The sequence below is a fragment of the Schistocerca americana genome, chromosome 2, assembly GCF_021461395.2.
Source record: "Schistocerca americana isolate TAMUIC-IGC-003095 chromosome 2, iqSchAmer2.1, whole genome shotgun sequence".
NCBI classification, from domain to species: Eukaryota; Metazoa; Arthropoda; class Insecta; order Orthoptera; family Acrididae; genus Schistocerca; species Schistocerca americana.
This window is the reverse complement of record NC_060120.1, coordinates 984,032,037-984,054,202: the sequence shown is the minus strand read 5'-3', so window position 1 is coordinate 984,054,202 and position 22,166 is coordinate 984,032,037. Positions and strand designations below refer to the sequence as shown.

The following is a 22,166-nucleotide window of genomic DNA, read 5'->3' as shown; positions in this document are numbered from 1 at the left end:
AATTGTCTGAAGTCACATGCATTACTACACCATCAGTTTCAACTGTTTTGGATGGAACTGAACAACATGAATAGATGTTATACATTTGTGTAAAATACATTGGTAAAGTCAAGTAGCATGCCTGGAATCTTTTTTTTTTTTTTATTTAAGACCCACTATTGTTGAATTTGAGAAGAAAAAGGGAATACAGGAACAACAATCAGAATATCTGGCGTGGATTGCGCACTACCCACAGTAAGACAGTGCAAGGTGAGAAACAACTTATACCTGATTCGATAGGGATGCATTTAAAAAGAAAGTTGCATTATGGAAGGGATATCCCATTTAAAAAGAAGAAGAAGAAGGGCAGCAAGTCCACTGCCATACTCTATAAGCTCAGTGGCATTAAGCAAACCACAAATTTTGAAGAATTCATTGTGACATTCAAAGAATTACATAAACAGTTTTATAAACATTTGGAGGAAGCTGTCAATCTTACACCCATTTTTTTAGCTGTATCCAAAGCCAATTGCGATTTCAGTTTAAAGTGCTCCATCGTATGTACAGATGAAATGGATCAATCTGCAATGTAATTCCCATTTAAAAGAGAAATTCCTTTATGTTAAAATTGTCCAGGAGTCTAATATTGTTCACTTCAGGAAGTGTAACCAATGTTACATTATAAGGTTACAAACATGATACAATGCTTCAATGAACATAAGTGCATCAAAAGCTTGTTTTGATTATGAAGCTAAATAAGTCGCAACTGCATTGCAACTTATGTGCTGAATATCTTTGAAATTGATCGCCAGCTCACCAAAAATTATTAAATAATGCTGAAAATTTGTTTTATTTGTGATCTATGCGGTTGATAAACTTACATACGAAACCAAGCAGCATGCAACCCACTCAATGATACTTGCATAACTGCTTTGCTGATTAATGTGGCGCATTTGCAGTTTCCCCATCTTCCTGTTCAGACAGCATGGCACGCAAGTGGGAGAGATGTGCAGCCAGGCAACCAACAACCACCTGCATGTGAGAGCTCCGCTTGCATACATAATTTTTGGCCATTTGATTATCAACTCTACATAATACTCGTACTCTTTTAGTAATCTTCTACAGACTAAATTCTTTTTTGTCCTTAGCTACATTGCCTGAGCTCTTTTGTTTACTTATACATATACTGGTGCCATCTCAGTTTATTGCCCATTGGGATGCCTTGGAATATAGCACATGGAGACTCAGCATTTGGAGTTTTTTGCTCTCTTCTTCTGGTACCTATAAGACAATTTCGCTTGGAATTTTAGAGTATGACTTTTTGTAAGATTAAAGGTTAAGCTGTTTGCTGTGAACTTGATGTAATAACCTTCAGTTATTCTCCTGATTGTTGATGGTACGGATGTGTTCAGACTCTTTAACAATATATTTGTGTCATGAGCAAAAACAACAGTTTCTTAAGATCCCTTGAATCATCTACAGAGCACATAATATGGAATAAATGATGAAAGTATTGAGTTGTAGCAAAAATGAGATTAAGAGCAAATTTAGCAGCAAAACTGGGGACCACACAGTAAACTCAGTGAAGGAATGCTGCTGCCTTGGAAGCAAAAGAATGTATGACAGATGAAAAAGGAGGATATAAGAAGAAGACTGGCACAGTCTGATGTAGCAGACTGACATGCCCATATTGTTATATGCACTACCACATTAAATGTACCACATGTAAAAAAACTAACACACATGCTTTTGTTTATTCATTTATGTTAACTGCTGATCATCAGAGTGTACATTAGTACAAACATTGTTATTATTATTCGATTATTCTATTTGTTTGTTATGTAAACTTGTCCCTTCTGTCTTTTTCACAAGCATGGCATGGATTGATAAGAGTTTTTGGATGTATTCCTCTGGGATATCATCACAAACTCTGCCCACTTAGCACATTAGATCATCAAAATCCCAAGGTGGTTGGAGAACCCTGACCACAATGCTCAAAACAGTGGAGACATTGGGTGACCTTGCCTGGCCATGGTAGGGTTTGGCAAGCATGAAGACAACCAGTAGAGACTCTTACTGTACAAGGACAGGCATTATCTTGCTGAAATTAAAGACCAGGTTGGCTTGCCATGAATGGCAACAAAACGAAGCACAGGATATCGTCACATACCACTGTGCTGTAAAGGTGCCACAGATGAGAGTCCAAGAAGTAGTGCTTTGGAAACGAATAGCACCACAGACCACTATTCCTGGTTGTTGGGGCATATAGTGAGTAACAGTCATGTTGGTATCACACTAGCATCTCCCGACACATTTTTGCTCGTCATTTGGGCCCAGTTTGAAGATAATACTGCTCCAGTCAATGAGATTGCAGATTGAAGATGTGTCTGGAGACACCTTGGACAGTAGTGTAATACCAACCTGATTGACACCCCGTATACAGTCTGACAATTAGGAGTGGTGTTCTGGGGTGACATTTCTTCTCACAGAGGACATCTTTGGTTGTATTCTGCAGCATCCTTATAGTACAGTGGTACATCAGTGATGTTCTATGCCCCGTTTTGTTGCTCTTCATAGCATGCCATTCTAAGCTTTCATTTCATCAAAATGATGCTCACTTACACGGCAAGAGTTTCTGCAGCTTGTCTTCATGCTTGCTAAACTGTGCCTTAGTCAGCAATGTTGCTGGATCTCTCTGCGATTGACAATGTTCGGAAGATCACAGTCATGGATCTCCAACAAAATCAGGATTCTGACAACCTAATACATCAATTGAACAAATTTGGCACATTATCCCTCAACAGGACATCCAACAACTCTATCAGTCAATGCCAAGCTGAGTAACTGCTTGGATAAAGCCAGAGATGGACCAACACATTACTGACATGGTCAATTTGTGAGGCTCTTTCTCTTGAATAAACCATCTAACTTTTCTGCAATTGTAATCATTTGTTTGTCTATACATGTACATCCATCTAGTGATTTCTGTCCCATTTGGATAAGTCCTTCATTGTGCTTTATTCTTTTTTGACTTACAGTCTATCAATGAGTTCCTGTTGGAATCATTCAACTCAAACAAATACCTGGGTATTACGCTTTGCAGGGACATGAAATGGATTGAGTACACAGACTCATTCATAGGTAAAGCAGGTGGCACACTTCAGTTTATTGGTAGAATATGAGGAAAATGCTTCTGCAAATGATCACCAACCTTTGATATTTTGCATTTGTTTAAATTTGGCATGCTTTTTTTATTGTTTCTGCAACAGTGATCTGGCCCATTTTGTGCACAAAGGGGGATCACCTCCATTGTTTGTTAATTTATTTGGTATAAATTTCTCAATTGCTGTCAATACTATTTCTTCAAATTCAAGCCACATATGGCCTACAATCGCATTGTTAATGTGGAAGAAGTGGACATTGTCTCTCAGAAAGGTGTCAAAAGAATTTTCATCTGCTCCTCCTGTCAGGTAGTCACTGTGATTCATAACAGCAGCGGTGGAACTATTGTCTGCAGGTAGGATTATTAGGTCAGGATTTGTTTTGATGTAATGTATGGCTATTCAATCATCTACCGAAAGGTTGGTGTTCTGAGGAAGGGACCTAGCGAAGGATGGTGAGACTATCTCAGAGGTAAGGAATTACTGGAAGGTGACCATGGGTGGTTAGGTGGGAGGGTAGGGATGAACACAGTTGGATGGTGGTATGAACTGGAAGCCACAGAGCTCAATGTTAGGTTGGTTTTGGTTGGAGGGACTGGCAGCACAGAAGTGCTTTCATTGCAGGGATCGAGAGAAGGAGAGGAGCTCTATGAGAAGTCCATCATGGTTAAATTTGGGTGTAGGGCTAAAGGTGAGGCTTTTGGATAGGACTGAAACTTCTGTGGAGTGAAGGTTTTAGTGGAAAGGTTAACAATAGTGCTACAGGAATGTGTGGGCTCTGGATTTGGTGGTTGAGTGTTGGTAGGGAGTTTGGCAAGTTGAAAAGATCAGTTAGGCAGTGTTTAAGTGCTATGACGGGTGGACAAGGAGAAACACTATGGGTAGGATAGGGGTTGCATATTGGCACCCTAAGGTAAAAGCAGTATGTCAGAAAGTCGAATAACTTATGGAAATAGTGTCAGGTATGTCCCTCCAGATACTAGAGAGCAAGAGATTTAATTTCAGAGATGTGATGTATGGATTAGGGATTGCAGAGTAGTAGTATTCTGCAGAGGAAGCAGAGGTGGTTGTGGGATGCCATTGTTGTGGTTATGTGTTTTGGCTGTACCAGGTTTGTGATGGCCAGTTACTGGAGGAATCTGAAAAGGTGAATGTCACTGCAAAACGAAAGGAGGGATGAGATTGAGAGAAAGGAATCTTTATGGCTATGCCATTTGGGGGGGGGGGGGGGGGGGGGGTTCATGGTTTATCTAGCATTTGAGAAATAAGATGTGTGATTGGGTTTTAGTCAGGGAAAGGGACACTTTTTTGAACTGATGCAGAAAGGTGGAGCATGAGTCCATTGTGGCAAGAATGGCATAAAGAAAACAGGAATGACTTAGAAATGTGCAAAATAGCTGTTGATGGTTGTGAGAGGAGCTGGATGAGAGGAATGATGCATAAAAATATGTGAACACAAGCAGACACAACTACAGATACGCAAAAATATGAACAAATATGTAAAAATGTACAGAAACATGGGAGAAAACAAATGATAAGCTATGAGAGTTAATGCATGTTACAGTAAGCGAAGAGAAGGGGAGGGGTGGATGGGTTAGGTTGAATATCATAAGTTTGCGGGTCACGACCAGGTGTGGAAAAAAAAAAAAAAAAATGCTTAAGTGCGTGAAGATGAGAGATGAAGCAGGATAAAATCTACAGTAACATACTGTCCCCACAATCTCCATCCAACAGTTTCCACTCCCTCTGTACTACCACCTCTGCCCCATTCTCATCTTCACCCTTTTTATTTGCTGCCTTCTGCCAATGTACCCACCCATCTTTCCCCATCATCTCTTTTTTCACTCCTTTTTTCCCCACCTCCCTGCCCTTTAATCACCTGACGTTATGCATGTTGGCATTCTAGTACCTGCAGAGCCTGCCAGACAGCATTTGTCTCTCCCACCACCTGTACACTACTATCGCTTCCCTTTCCTACCCCCTCCAGATTACTGCTTGTGTTCCATGTGACAGCTGCATTCTGATCTGAGCTGCTGCAGTTTGCAGTCATGTGTGCATGAGGTGTGCTTGATTGTGTGTATTAATGGTGCATGTCTCTCTTTTACTTAGGAAGTCTGTGGCTGAAATCTTTATTTAAGTATCTTTTAATTGTGCCTATCTGCAACTCAAAGTGTCTTCTTCACAGCAAGTAGCAATCTGTCTTTTCCTACAATGTTGATAAACTTTAAATTAACATAGAATAATAATGGCTGCAAAGGAGGAGACTTTCAATGGATGCAGTGCTGGCAGGGCAGGAAATGAGGCTTTTCACAATTGAGATGCTGATGGTGAGGCTCCTCTTTTTGCTGTTTTCAGCTCCATTCCCTTCCACCATTTGTTTGAATGGCACTATATTACAATTGGATCAGGAAACATAGTGGCAGGAAAATAATCAGAATCAGCAATACTAAATGGGACAACACTTGCAATTTACCCTGGATGCACCTGTATGAGCCAATTTGCTGCAGTTTCTTCTTGTTCAGCAGTTAACTTCTCCATCTGAATCTCTGATGTCAGATATTAGGGAGATGATGAAATTTAAATATTTAGGTGAATGGATTGCAGAAAATTGTAATGAAAAGAAATCTGTCAGATCAAGAGTCCAGAAAATGGAGACGGCGTTTCAGTTAACAAAAAACGATTACAACAAAAAGAGTCTCTCGTGGGCAAAATACGACACTACACAACAGTAATTAAAACAGAAGCTCGCTACGCATCTGAGACACTAAACCTTCAACACAGAACACTAAACAGGCAATTACAAGTGAAAGAACGTAAAATAATGAGGAAAATCCTGGGACCAAGAACTGAAGATGATGTGCTTTATCCAAAACCCAATGCAGAAATATATAAAAATATCTCCAAAATAACAGACACAATGGACATGAGAAGAATCCAATTCATGGGGCATTTAGAAAGAATGAACTCAAACAGGTTAACACACAAAATCCATACAGTTTTATAGAACAAAACTACAAGACCGAACTGGTACAAACAGGTGGAAAAAGACCTGAGAGAATTAGGGTCTCCAAATTTACATGACAGAAATGAAATCAGAAAAATCACAAACACACGGGGAAAAAGACACACACACACACACACACACACACACACACACACACACAGGTTTCCCTAAACACTGCACTATAAACTACGTGCTGAAAATGACACACCACTTCATTGAATAAGTTTGGTGATACGCGATTCAGTCAGGAGGGAACTAGGTTAAGCGCCATAGATGAAAACCTAACTTTAGAAACAAACAATCAGAAATAAGACAATCACAAAGTACAGGCTGCACCACTGACATTCACAAAAATGGGAGAAAGTCAGCACTTGGATGACACTGTAATATATTGCCAAAACTGTACAACACATGTGTTAACATAACAAATGTATCAGTGTGACATGATCTCCCTTAGTGTTCATGTGTTAATAGAGAAACTGAATGCTATAAAACTGAGCTATAGAAACTTTGTAAAAAGTTAAATAATATGTGTTTACTGGATACAAATGAAATGAAGTGTGAAGAACATACCAGGCATTGGCTTCACTTAAACAAAAACAGGAAGCTCAAGTTAGTGAATCAGAAAGGGGGAGTTCATGATGAACTGCCTAGAGCCAAGGACTTAACCATCTCAGACCTGCATTTCTCAATGATTTTCCTTCGCAGCACATGAAACTAAGTTTCAATCTTTTGTAGCACCCCTGTATGTGTTTTTTCCTAAATATAAAAAAGAAAAGAGGTAAAATGCAACTAGTACATTTTTTATAATTATGCATATAATCATGCATAATGATGCATGGTTTCTTGACGACTTGGCTACTCCAAGAAACAATTTGGTGATAATTTTTTTGTGTTCTTGACATTTTATCTCTGGATTGCTAGAAGACATTAAAAATCCCATGACACACCTGACATGAATGACATTTCACAACACTGTGGTTGGGAAATGCTATCCGAGACTATAATTTCTTAGGTGCAAGAAGGAACATAACAGCATTGAATTAAACACCCTGAATGTTAAAGAACTCTGTTCACATGGAAAAGACAAGTTTGGAAGTGTGTATATTGTCCTTGCAGTGCAGTGAGCAAGATCTTCGAAATAATTCCTTGATTCAGAGTCCCTTATCCCAAAGTGTTATGACTTATACAAAATGAAAGGTAAAAAAAGAAAAGATCATACCCTTTAGCACAGAGCACTCGATATATGCAGTAATAAGCTCAATTTGCTGCAACTGTCCACGGATGAGCATTCACAACAACTATTAGTAATAACGGAACATGGACTGAAAGTTAGTGAAACTGAGTATTCCAAATTACAGCGTTATATGTTCGCAAATAGATATTGCAAGTGAAGGGGGTGAAGTGGAAATATTTGTTAGTGAACATCTAACATTTAAAAGAATCTCATTTCTTGAACAATAAACTCAATAAGGAACAACTGAAAGGTTGATGTTGTTGTCCATATAAATGATCATTCAAGTGGATCAGGTAAACATAAAGTTATTGGAGTTTACTGCCCAACAAATGCTCATGCACTGCACTATTTTGACAGCCTTAACAGGGCTTTAGGCAGTCCCATTGACCTTAGTATAGTTAGAGGCCTAATTCAGACACAAACTCAAACAAACAGTATGGAACTGGTAGATACATTAAAATCTTGTAATGCTGCAAATATAGTAAGCTCTGACACTATGGTGACAGATTCAAGCCTCAGTAAAACATATCAGCAATGGTCAACATAAATGGAAAAGATAATTTTAACTGCTGATGTGTTGATTTTCATTACTTAGGTCACTAGAGTCAGTTGTTAGAGTATTTAAGCTCTGCTGTTCCAACAACAGCTAAAATAATTAAGAAGAAGCAAATTCTTCAAAACTAAGCCAGCAGAGGAGATAAAGGACATTATTTACCAAGCTAAGGGTTCAGAAAGCAAATGACATGAATTTTATAGGGCTGTGATAAGGTGTTTTGACTAACATTGCCCTTTCAAAAAGAAAGGGGCAACAATAAACTGCCATATTATATTTATTCTTCAATGAAACTTCCACTTAGTCTAATTAAGTTACTGCAAAATATATGATCTTGACTGTATGATGATGATGAGGTCCCATACTCTGAGGAGCGTAGGGGACGATGCGGGAGACCTGCACCGCCATACTAGGCAAGGTCATAGCGGAGGTGGTTTGCCATTGCCTTCGTCTGACTGTAATGGGGATGAATGATGATGATGAACACAACACAACAACACCCAGTCATCTCGAGGCAGGGAAAATCCCAGACCCTGCCAGGGATCGAACCCGGGACCCCGTGCACAGGAAGCGAGAACGCTACTGCAAGACCATATAAAGGAAATGTTCAATCAAGCCACAAAACAGCCTTTAAGTCAGAACTTTTACACATGAAGGAACAAAATAAATAATTATGCAATAGAGCATTCAGCCAACATAGGTAAGGCATGCTGCACACTAATCAATAAACATCATAAAGCTAGCAGCAAGGTGCAAATTGAAGCAGGTGGCATTACACATGGAGGCCACATAGTGAGAGATCTAAGTGCAATATGTAATTTGTTCAATAAGCACTTTACACTGTATCTCTTCTTTTGACCAACCAGTGGTCATTATATATCTCATTATATATCTAACACTGAGATGCCAAATAGCATCACACGTGATGTGATAGGTGAGCTCATACTGCCGAGTTCTTTGAAAGTTTGGCTCAATATTGTAATCACTGAAATAAACTCACATACTTTCTCACCCAGTCAAATTTCATTTTGTTTCCTCCTCTTTATCTGAACTGAATCACATTGTTTGTCGTGCAGTACACACAGATATCCCAGAGACATCTGGTAGAGATCTTGTAGAAAATTCTATAAATTAGCCTTGCATGTGTACACTAAGGCAATTGTACAATAACAAATAACATATGCAAATCAATATGGAATGATGCAAATGACTTAGCCAAAGACCAAAGTCTATCATTAGTACTATTCAACTGAGGAGTGATAGACCCCACTGTATTAATTCCAGTGTGCGATTTGCAGGGGGGGATGGAGGGGATTTCATCCCCCCCCCCTCCTGCATCAGACCATCCCCTCCTCTGGTTTTAGTTTATGCATCCCAACCTGGGATGTTTATTTCCCATGCACTTATTTTCATTCACTTATGTCGTATGGTATGTATGGTATTATGTTTTGGGGTAACTCTTCCCATTCTAGAAACGGGCGGTTCGGGCAATAAGTGATGTGAGTTCACGAACCTCTTGTCTACCTCTGTTCACGAGTCTGGGTATTTTGACATTGGCCTCTCAATATGTATATTCCTTATTGTCATTTCTTGTTACCAATATTAGTTTATTTCCAACAATAAGCGGCTTTCACTCGGTTAATACTCAGCAGAAATCAAACCTCCATTTGGATCAGACTTCCTTAACTCTTGTGCAAAATGTGTGCAGTATACTGCTGCATCCATTTTTAATAAGCTGCCACTCGAATTCAAAAATCTTAGCAGTAATCCACGTGCTTTCAAATCGAAACTGAAGGGTTTCCTCATGGGTCACTCCTTCTATTCTGTCGAGGAGTTCCTTGAAAAATTAAGCTGATTCTCATTGTATTGCTGATAGCGTTTGCTTAAACTTATGGACTGATTTTCTTTCCGGTTCATGAACATTTATTTTTATCTGTTATTACTTTTATGTTGTAAGTTCATGTACTGACACGTTCCATGACCTTGGAGATTTGCTCCTCAATTTGTTCCTACGGAACTTGACATGTAAATAAATAAATAAATAAATAAACACTGAAACTTTTAATACAGTCTTACTATTAATATGTTTGCTTATTAATTTTGAAAAAATGTCATGTAGTGGGTAAGCATTTCAAAACATTTAGAACTAAATGACAAGACGATGCACGCCTCATTTCCGTAGCATGCCACAATGTTGCAAGACGTTGCCCCAGCATAAACGAGGCTTTACAGCCAGGTTTGTATTGTATGGTGGATGTGATGTGTTGCATACGAAACTAAAACCTGCAATCATATCCAAACGTCATGGAAAACTGTGAAGAGGTGTTTTCCTGCAGCAAGATAACGCTTGTCCACATTCTGCCAAACGGACAGCTGACACAGTAAAGGAGTTGAGATTCGATGTGCTGAACATCCACCATACAGTCCAGACCTGGTTGCAAGAGATTTTCACATGTTTGGACCCTTAACAGAATCACTACAGGGAAGAAGATTTGAAAGTGATGAAGACGTCATTGCTGCGGTGCAAAATTGGTTACAGAGGCAACCGATAAACGTATTTTCTGATGAAATTAACAAACCCGTAAAACGTCAGGAAAACTGCATTGAAGTCCAGGGAGGTCACGTAGAAAAATAACGCATGTATCAGTTTTCTATCATCAGAATAAGTACAGCTTTTCACAAATGTGCCTTTACTTTTTGAATTCCCCTCGTATACCTGAATGTAGATGATTTAGTAAATAAGCTTTACCTATAATGTACTTTTAACGATATAACCAGGGATGGCTTTTCTGATAGTGCATATGCGTGAATAGTGAGTTTCGACATTAACATCTATTTATAAATAACTGTTTAACCATGGGTAATGCCACAGTCCAAGCTAGTAACATATATAGTTATACTAACCCTCTAAGACATCCCCCCCACTGGTAAAAGCACAAATCGCACACTGATTAATTCAGACAGCTGATGTGTGAACTCTGATGATTGTAGAAATTCTTATCATGTATAAAAATCAGTGTATATTTATGAAACAGATAAAACTGAAATTGAAACAATCATTAATAAAATGCAGAATAAGGTCTCCAGTGGGTGAGATGAAATTTTCTCCATTATTACAGAAAAATGTAAACACTCAATCATTCCTGTTCTGTTGAATGTAAGTTTAAATGAAGGTGTGTTTCCATATGAATAAAAATTTGCAGTAGACAAGCCACTGCATAAAATGATATACCGACAAAGTCAATAACTACTGACCAACAGTTTAAGTCTGAATCCTAGTAAACAATTAAAAAACTATTGCACTAGATTAGAAAACTTTATTGTCAATGAAAAGGTATGATATGAACCCAAAACAACTTTAGGTATGGCTGTTCAACATCAACTGCCACATGCCATCTAGTACTTATAACATTAATGAAATCAGATGAGAAAGAAAGGGTTCCAGGATTGTTCTTGGATCTGTCACATATATTTGACACAGTATCTAATGAGCTGTTACTTGATAAATTGAAAATTTGTGGTATCCGAAGAAGAGCTAAAAGTCTCTCACAATCATACCTATAAGACAGACATCAGGTTCAGCAGACACGCACAAAGTACAGCTCTAGTTCATCTATAATAAAGTGTGGTGTGACCGAAATATCAGTTCTGTTCTCTTTATTGTTCATATTACATAACAGCAAACCCAACTACACTTCATGATTGCTAAATATGTATAGGAGTTGGATATAAGCCCTAATCTCCTTATGCCCCCTCTCTATTTCCATCTCCTCCTCTCCCTCTCTTTGACCATCTCCTCCTCCTCCTCCCTCTCTTTGGCCATCACTTCCTCCTCCAGATCACCTCCTCTCCCTCATCCATCCTGGATTTTCCATTGTTTATTTTTTGTAAATAACACATGTAACAAGAATGAATATATATGGGAGAAACCATTTGTTTAATCATTTAAATGTCCTGTTATAGCAGTTAAAACTGACTGTGAGAAAGAAAATAAGACCACAATTTTCACAACACAGCACAGAATTTTCTTTTTTGCATTCAGTTTTCACAGAAAACCTGTACATTGCTGTTTAAAACATATAATGTCTGAATGTTTATTAGAGTGTTGTGTACAAATATGAAGTAAATTGGTCAATAACTTTTTCCAGATTTTTGTTAACAACAGAGCCCTATTACATATGAATTAGGTATACAGGGTGGTCAATAACAAACTGAAAAGCCTGTAAGGAGGCTGCAGGGTAGGTTGTGCTGAGATATAATTTTTAAGAAAAAAATTCGACATGTTGCACCATTTCCAAGTCAATTAGAACTGAAGTTAGCCAATCATGCAGTTGTGTCCACAAACTGAAGTGACCCACCACATGCAAACAGTGTTAGTTGTCTCACAAAGTAGATGACAGCACATGAGACTGCTCAGACTTTGACTCAGGTCTGATCCTCACTTCTAACCCATGCCAGAATTTTGTATCACTCCCTTATTCAATTTTAGGAAACCAAATGAAGGGCATGTTTGGCAACGCCATCTCTGGCAGGCCACTTTAATTTGCATGCACAATGCCTAACTTCAATGCTAATTAACTTTGAAATGATGCAACATTTCAAATTTTTTTTCTTGACAATTATTACTCAGCACAACCTACCCTGCAACACCCTTACAAGCTTTTCAGACTGTTTCAGACACCCTGTACATTTATATACTACATATATTAAAACATGTACGTCCATCCAGATGTTTATTATTAGTGTAATGCATAAAAATCTGAAGTAAATCTGTCAAGAATTTTTTGAGACTTTTGATAAAAGCATTTCATCTTTATGTTATATTTATGTATTAAATATATTAAAAAGATATATAGCCTATGTCTGTCTGAATGCTCATTACAGTAATATGTCAAAGGTTTAAGTTAATTGGTAAAGGTCTTTTCAAGATTTTTGATAACAGTGTTGAACAACAGCCTGTCTTTATATAGAGATTAATGGTTTATCCACACTGCACAGTTTTGAACAACAACCTGTCTTTATATAGAGATTAATGGTATACCCACATTGCACAATAACAAGGTACTGAACTATGCGGATGAGAAAACAGTTGTTAACTGGGGCCCAGAGAGATTGATCTGGCCCTGAACTGTTATTACTCTCATGTCTTACTTGGCTTAAATTATTTACAAAATAATTGCTTAAGTTTAAACCTTAGTAAATCAAGTCTAATGGACATTCAAATACACCACCAACCGAATGGAGAGCAATGGAATGACATGTCTGATGACAGTAATAAAATAAAATTGGATAATAAAATTGTCTTCTTTGTTGTAATATCAGACAGGCACCTCTTTAGGGAATCATGTGGTGTTCGCTATCTCTTTCAAGTAAAAAATTATGAAAATCAATTAATACTGTGAGAACAATGTCACAAATTCTGAATTATGAGTAAAATAGTATGACCTACTATGGTTTAGTGTACCCACATCTCACATATGGAACTGAAATATGGGGGTGTTCCACTATCATGCATGTGAATAGGGTATTCATCCCGCATAAAAATGCAGTACGTATTCTGAGCAAGGTAAGTTATAATGAGTCTTGTAAAGTGATGTTCAAAAAGAAATTACTAATGCTGCCATCAATATATGTTTATGAACCTGTTGAATTAATTTTGTAATACAAGCACCACAATAGTCTAAATAGAGATGAATATATTTACAATACTAGGAGAGATGTGATAACCATTTATAACAGCATAGCATCTTAATTAGATTTAAAGTGGTGAAAAGATTGGCAAATTGCTATAAATGTTGATAAATGTAAAACTATGCACTTTGCAAAACAAAAAAAAAAACATAGTATACTATGAATACAATATCAATGAGTCACTGTTGGAAATGCCCACCTCATACAAATACAAATATGAATTGGAATGATCACATATGCTCAGTTGTGGGTGAAGATGGTGGTAGACTACGGTTTATTGGTAGAATAAGAGGAAAGTGTAATCAGACTACAAAGGGCATTGCTTAAAATTATTCATGTGACCAGTTGTAGAACATTGCTCAAGTGTCTAGTGCCTGTACCATAAAGGACTAACTGACGATATTGAACATATACAGACAAGGGCAGCACAAAGGGTCACAAGTATGTTTGATCCATGGGAGGGTGTCACAGAGATGCTGAAAGAACTGAACTGGCAGACTCTTAAAGACAGACAAACTATTCTGAAAATATCTACTAAAAAAGTTTCAAGAACTTGCTATAAATGATGACTCCAGGAACATATTACAACCCTCTACATATCACTCACATATCGATCTTGAGGACAAGATTAGAATAATTACAGCATGCACAGAGGCATTCAATCATTCTTCCCACACTCCATGAATGAATGGAATTGGAAGAAACTCGAGTAACTAGCACAATGGGACAACCCTCCGACATGAGATTCATGGTGATTTGCAAAGTGTAGATGTAGATGTAGATGTAGCTCTAGATGTAGAACATAAGAGGTGCAGACAACAAGCCCTATTACATGGGGGTCAAATTTTATAACAAATTAAAAAAAAAAAAAAAAACTTTGTGGAGGCTGCATTAAAAGAGTCCTGAAAGAGTTTCTTAAAAAAAAATTTTTTTACTGAAGTAAGGAATTCCTTTCACAGAGGAGTAGGACACTTCAATTTGGACCAATATATTTATAAGTACCAGTAATCAGTATACTGCACATAGAGGTTTTTTTGTTGTTTGTATTGTTCTCACCAAGTTATGTCAGGAACTATAAGATGATAAACTAGTTATTGAAAGAAAGTTGTATGTACATGGAAAATTATTTGTCCATCATCTAAACTGATACTAAATGGTATCATAAATAGCAGGAGGGTTGATGGGAATGTAATCCTGTCAGAGATGGCTAAGATCTTCAAAGACCAATTGAATGCTTTGAACAGTGTCTTGAAGAGGTTATAATATGAACCTCAACAAAAATAAAACAAAGGTAATGGAAAACATTCAAATTAAATCAAATACTGCTGAAAAAATTACATTACAAAATGGCAAACTAAAGGAAGTAGATGAGTTTGCTATTTGTGCAGAAAAATAACTGATAATGGCAAAAATAGAGAGAATATAAAATGTCGTTGGATATAGCAAGAACTAAGTTTCTGGAAAAGAGAAATTTTCTGAAATCAAATATAAATTTAAATGACAGGGAGCATTTTCTAAGGGTATGTGGAGTGTAGACCAGCACAGATGTGAAACATGGACAGTAAACTGTTCACATAACAAGAGAACAGAAAAATATGAATTGCAGATTGGCTAACTTATTAAGAGGCACTGAATCAAACTGGGAACAAAAGAAATATGTGGCACTATTTGATTACAATAAGGGTTCAGTTGATAGGAAACATCATGAAGCATCAAGGAATCATTAATTTGGTAATGTCAGGAAGTTGGTGGTGGGCATGAAGTTGCTTGCAAAAGATATACTAACAATCCACTGTTGTTGTTGTTGTGGTCTTCAGTCCTGAGACTCGTTTGATGCAGGTCTCCATGCTACTCTATCCTGTGCAAGCGTCTTCATCTACCAGTACCTAATGGAGCTTACATCCTTCTGAATCTGCTTAGTGTATTCATCTCTTGGTCTCCCTCTATGATTTTTACCCTCCACGCTGCCCTCCAGTACTAAATTGGCGATCCCTTGATGCCTCAGAACATGTCCTACCAACCGACCCCTTCTTCTAGTCAAGTTGTGCCACAAACTCCTCTTCTTCCCAATTCTATTCAATACCTCCTCATTAGTTATGTGCTCTACCCATCTAATCTTCCATCTAATCTTCAGCATTCTTCTGTAACACCACATTTCGAAAGTTTCTATTCTCTTCTTGTCTAAACTATTTATCATCCATGTTTCACTTCCATACATGGCTACACTCCATACACATACTTTCAGAAACGACTTCCTGACACTTAAATTAATACTCGATGTTAACAAATTTTTCTTCTTCAGAAACGCTTTCCTTGTCATTGCCAGTCTACATTTTATATCCTCTCCACTTTGACCATCATTAGTTATTTTGCTCCCCAAATAGCAAAACTCCTTTACTACTTTAAGTAACTCACTTCCTAATCTAATTCCCTCAGCAACACCCGAGTTAATTCGACTACATTCCATTATCCTCGTTTTGCTTTTGTTGATGTTCATGTTATACCCTCCTTTCGAGACACTGTCCATTCCGTTCAACTGCTCTTACAAGTCCTTTGCTGTCTCTGACAGAATTACAATGTCATCGGTGAACCTCAAAGTTTTTATTTTTTCTCCATGGATTTTAATTCCTACTCTGAACTTTTCTTTTGTTTCCTTTACTGCTTACTCAATATACAGATTGAATAGCATCGGGGAGAGGCTACAACCCTGTCTCACTCCCTTCCCAACCACTGCTACTCTTTCATGTCCCTCGACTCTCATAACTGCCATCTGTTTTCGGTACAAATTGTAAATAGCCCTTCGCTCCCTGTATTTTACCCCCGCCACCTTCAGAATTTGAAAGAGAGTATTCCAGTCAACATTGTCAAAAGTTTTCTCTAAGTCTACAAATGCTAGAAATGTAAGTTTGCCTTTCCTTAATCTTTCTTCTAAGATAAGTCGTACGGTCAGGATTGCCCCACGTGTTCCAACATTTCTACGGAATCCAAACCGATCTTCCCTGAGGTCGGCTTCCATCAGTTTTTCCATTTGTCTGTAAAGAATTTGCATTAGTATTTTGCAGCTGTGACTTATTAAACTGATAGTTTGGTAATTTTCACATCTGTCAACATCTGCTTTCTTTGAGATTGGAATTATTATATTCTTCTTGAAGTCTGAGGGAATTTCGCCTGTCTCATACATCTTGCTCCCCAGATAGTAGAGTTTTGTCAGGACTGGCTCTCGCCAGACTGTCAGTAGTTATAATGGAATGTTGTTGCTCTCGGGGCCTTGTTTCGACTTAGGTCTTTCAGTGCTCTGTCAAACTCTTCAAGCAGTATCGTATCTCCCATTTCATCTACATCCTCTTCAATTTCCATAATACTGTCCTCAAGAACATCGCCCCTGTATAGACCCTCTATATACTCCTTCCACCTTTCTGCTTTCCCTTCTTTGCTTAGAACTGGGTTTCCATCTGAGCTCTTGATATTCATGCAAGTGGTTCTCTTTTCTCCAAAGGTCTCTTTAATTTTCCTGTAGGCAGTATCTATCTTACCCCTCATGAGATAAACCTCTACATCCTTACATTTGTCCTTCTACTATGGAAGGAAAAAAAAAGGTATGTATAATGCTCAGTGTGAAATACTTTGAACTCCAACCAATGAAAATCAAGGGGTTGGGCCTCACAAAATTGTCTTACCTGAAATCCATTGAGTATTCAACAACAGAATCACCTAATTTTATGCAGAGTGCACCTCCTTGCTTAAATGTCTGTCTCAGTAACACTGGCTCCAGCACAGCATCTATTTCTTCACCTATGTTCTCAAGAAGCACCTATAAAAAGAGATGGAATCTTAATTTCACTGTGCTTTTCTATTTTCATTTTTTGAGTCATTAAAACATAAATCTTACCCTACTCTTGAAATTTCTTATTCTTATTTAAATTCCACTCTTTGGTAACTGCGAGACACAAACAGCATCCTATGCATACAATATCAAAAAGTTGCAACTGGAATCAGTGAACTCATAAAGAAACCTGGGTGTAACAGTTTGTAGGGATATGAAATGGAATAATCAGTTACGTTCAGTCACAGGTAAAATGGGTATCAGACTTTGGCTTACTGATAAAGTACTAGGGAAATGCAATCAATCTGCAAAGGGAATTACTTACAAAAAACTCATCTGATCCTTTGTAGAATACTGCTCAAACATTTGGGAACAATAGCAAATATGATGAATGGTCATACGTTTGTTTCACCAACAGGAGTGTCTCACAACAATGCTGAAAAAATATGTAAGAAAAATGCATACTATTCCAAAAAAAAACCTATTTACAAAGTTTCAGGATTGACCTTCAAGTTAAGAAATGAGAAGTATGCTACAACCCCATACGTATCAATTCCATACGGATCATGATGATCCAATTAGACTATTTACAGCACACAGAGAAGTGTTCAACCAGTCATTCTTTCCATGCTCCATACATGAACAAAATCGTAAGGAGCCCTAATTACTGGTACGATGGGAAGTACCTTCTGCCATGCACTTCACAGTGGTTTGTACAGAATGAATGAAGATGGTGGATGTTTTGGAGATGAAAATGCACTACAAGTCTTGAGTGGACATTAGTGTAAAACGTTAATGAAGAAAGTTCACAGAGCATATTTGAAAGTAGGCCTAAACTCAATTTTCAATATCTTAAGTATACACCAAAAAGAAAAAGAGTAAAAACTGACACTGAAATCCGGAAACCAAGTGATGAGGTTTTGTTTTTAGGCCAGTCGAAGTTAATTACTGGATGGATACCAAAATAAATTCACAGTAGTAAAATGGCCTGCAGTGGTTTTAAAAAGTAACTAGAGGTTTTAAAACTAAGCTTCTGATGTGTTTGAAACAAAAGCCTATCTATACCCAGTGTGCACTGACTTACAATAATGTGATGAGTGTGAACAGTTAATTAAAAAAAGTTAACAGAGTACATCTGAAAGCAAGTCTAAAATCATTTACAATATGCAAAGTATACATTAAAATAAAAACTGTAAAATTTGATACTGAAGTCTTACAACCAAATTATGCATTTGTATTTTTACATCAGGTTGAAGATAATTACTGGGTGGATAGCAAAAGAAATTAACAGGAGCAAAAATGCCTTCAGTGATTTTAATAAGTAAATAGAGGTTGTAAACTTAAAGCTTCTGATGTGTCTGAAAACAAAACCTTATACTCAGTGTGCATTGATTTATAACAATGTGATAAGCACTTTTAAAGTGGAAACCATTCAAAAACTGAATATTGCTGAGCCAAAAATGGAGAGACAGTAGAATAAAGAAATGGACCAGGGAACAGACTGGCATACAAGAAAAAAGAAAAATGAACTGGAGATGTGTTTGGAAACATTACCCAAGTAAATGGAGCAATGAAGTTCTCTGCTGTTTCTAAAATATAAGAAAAGAACAAAAAGAATTTGTAAGATGAATACAGGAAATCAGAAGATGTGCAAAAGCTGCATGGATATCCATAGATGAAGACTAGACAAAAAATGCTTGGAAAAGTCTATAGTATGGCTTTATGTAGCAATGGACACCAAATGGCTGATGATGATGATGATGATTATGGTTATGTCCCTATCTGATGGATAAATTTGGAAAGCTAAATAGCCTCTCAGCACCAAAATAACAGGAAATGAAGCAAATGTGGAGCTTTGGAATTACAAAGTGATTTAATTTATTATAAAATTATACAAAACAACTTTTTTTTTATAGATATTTCCTTGTCTTGGATCAATGATAAGAGCTACTTTCAACACTTGACAAACTGCTTTCTTTATACTGTAATGACAGAAGAGCTTCATTTTAAGTTTATTCTGTTGCAGTTTTGATGAGTTAAAAATGATTGATGAATTAAAAATTTAAATTGTGCATCTCTGAACTTACGTGATCAAAAAAAGCTAATTAGTGTAACTAGTAGCACCTCAGTGCAAAGAAAAATTTAATAAACTGTCCCTAAAATTGTTTTGGATAAACTGCGCAAGCAAACATCAAGAATGATGTGCTTTGAATAAGGGATGAAGGGATTCTTCCTTTCTTATTCACAGTTAAACATTTCACACAATTCGAGAGCACTCTTTTCACCTTGTCAGTTAAATCTCGTACACAATAGTCTTGTTTTACTTCCTCCTCAGTTTTCTTAAGTGCAGAATGACCTTTCTCATCCCCAAGCTTGATGATTTCACATTGCATACTGCATGGAACCTCCAAAGTCTCTCTTCTGTCATAGAATTTGAAAAGAATTCCCTTTCATTAAAACATTTTCATAAGTCTGTTCTTTCGGAGTACTCTTGCTTGTTGTCATGTCATCATCCTTCTCTTGGGCTTTCCTGATTCTTGCTATTAAACCACCTACAAAGCCAAACACAACATTCACACAATGACTTAAGGCATCTACGTTTTTCATTCTAGACACAGACTGGAGTCTGATCGGGTAGGAATACTCTTCCACAACTAAACCCAATCTTGCTATTCTTGGTGACAAGTCCTTCTTATCCATAGCCTTTTGGAATGTAGCAAAGTCAGTTACAGTTTTAAAATATATTCCTAGTAAATCCACCCAAAATTACCTTATGGCATTAATGATAGCTAAAACATCTAGCTTGTAATTGCTGTATTTTTCCTCTTAAGGTGTTGTTTTTACTCATATATGAGGCTGAACAGAACTTGAGGTCATCTGATGATTTGTGTACTAGTACAGCTCCAAAACATTCTTCGTATGTGCCCATGTTTAGTTCTGTTTCGTGTTTTGGCCTGAAGATTTTTAATACTGGATCCAAAGAAAAAATATCACTGTACATCTTGAATGCTTATCTCTGTTCTTCTTCAAACTTACATTCACAACTATTCTTCAATAAATCTCTCTGAGGGTTGGCAGTTGCAAAGTAAATTGAGATAAACTTCCTAAAGTATCCTGTTGGATCTAGGAAATTTTGCATTACTCCAACAGATTTCAGTTCTTGAAAGTACTGAATAGCTACGTCTTCTTAGAAGAAGGTCAACTTTGTAGACACTGCGTAACGTACTGAAGAAACTCAACAGTTCTCTCCAAAAACTGGCATTTTGAAAAATTTATTTACAAGTCATATTCTGTTGCAGTTTTCAACACTACCATATACCAAGGTGCTAAAGTGCCTCATCATCACCTTTTGTTAATACTATAATATCATCCACGTAAATAAATAAGATGTTCTCTCAAGCCAGTGCCAAAGAACCAGTGTTTATAAAATTCTGGAACACTATAGATGAATTTGACAAGCCAAACTGACTTTCCTGAAATGAAATTGACCTGAGTGTGTCACAAATGACACAAATACACAGGAGTCTTGTAGTTTATCTAAAAGATCTACTAAGAGGGGTATTGGGTAATGATCTTTCACTGTGATAGTGTTTAATTTTCTGTAGTCTACACAAACATGATAATATCCATTATTCTTTTTTATAACTACAGTCCGACTAGAATACTCAGATGAACTTGAGTCCATATTGCTTGATCAAGCCCACTCTGGACTTTGTTGTCAAAAATTTCTTTCTCTCCTGGTGAGTATCTTATGGATTTACTATGTATCAGTTATTGTTCTCTCACAATAATCTTCATTCCAACATCAGTGGACTTTGTCTTCATTGGAGTGTAATTACTCACTAAATCTGCAATGTGTTCCTTTGTTTCATCACTAACAGAGATTTTGATATCTACTTTAATCACTAACAGAGCTTTCAGTATCTAATTATGGTTTGTCTGCCAATATGGATACACATGAGATGACATTCTTGTTTTCATTTCCTAAAAGTAACTCCATCCTTGTTTATTAAAACTTCAGTCTGATCTAGAAAATTGTTTCCAAGTACTATTTCTAAATTCATTTTATCTCTAGAAACCACATAAATATCTGTTTCAATTTTCACATCATCAATCTGAACAATGCCTGTTAAACACCTTTGTGGAGAGACAAAGTTTTAGCCAAATCCTGTCAAGACTACATCTGTTTCTTGGAAACTTAGAGCATCTACAATGTCATAAACATTCTGTTGCAATAAATTAAATTGGCTGCCACAGTCAATCAGATCCTTCACCTCTCAGTTACTTATTAGTATGTTTTCAAATTTACAGTTTTTAATACTCTAAAACAGTGTTTGCATTCATAGTCAACTTTTGATTATTCTTCACCTTTGTGTCATCAGATGAGATTTGGCCAAACTCATCGGTCTTGAAGCATCTCTTTCCCTGTCCGTCCCTGGTAGCTGAGTGGTCAGTGCGACGGGATGTCATACTTAATGGCCTGGGTTCGATTTCTCCACTCAGGGACTGGGTGTTGTATTGTCCTTATTATCATCATTTCATCCCCATGGACATGCAAGTCACCAAAATGGCGTCAACTCGAAAGACTTGCACCAGACGAATGGTCTACCCGATGCGAGGCCCCAGCCACATGGCATTTCCATTTCCATCTCTTTCCCTTGGTCTTGTGGTTGCTGTCACTTGACTTGTGACACTTGCACCACAACTGTAACGCTTTT

General features: G+C 37.2%; 1 protein-coding gene across 1 annotated transcript in view; it reads right to left on the bottom strand.

The window, feature by feature from the left end:
* Positions 1-22,166, bottom strand: part of LOC124596265 (dynein axonemal heavy chain 7) — a 1,038,560-nt gene that overhangs the window by 289,583 nt on the left and 726,811 nt on the right. Inside the window, 1 exon segment of the mRNA XM_047135340.1 lies at positions 17,303-17,436. Coding sequence (XP_046991296.1) covers positions 17,303-17,436 — 134 coding nt within the window.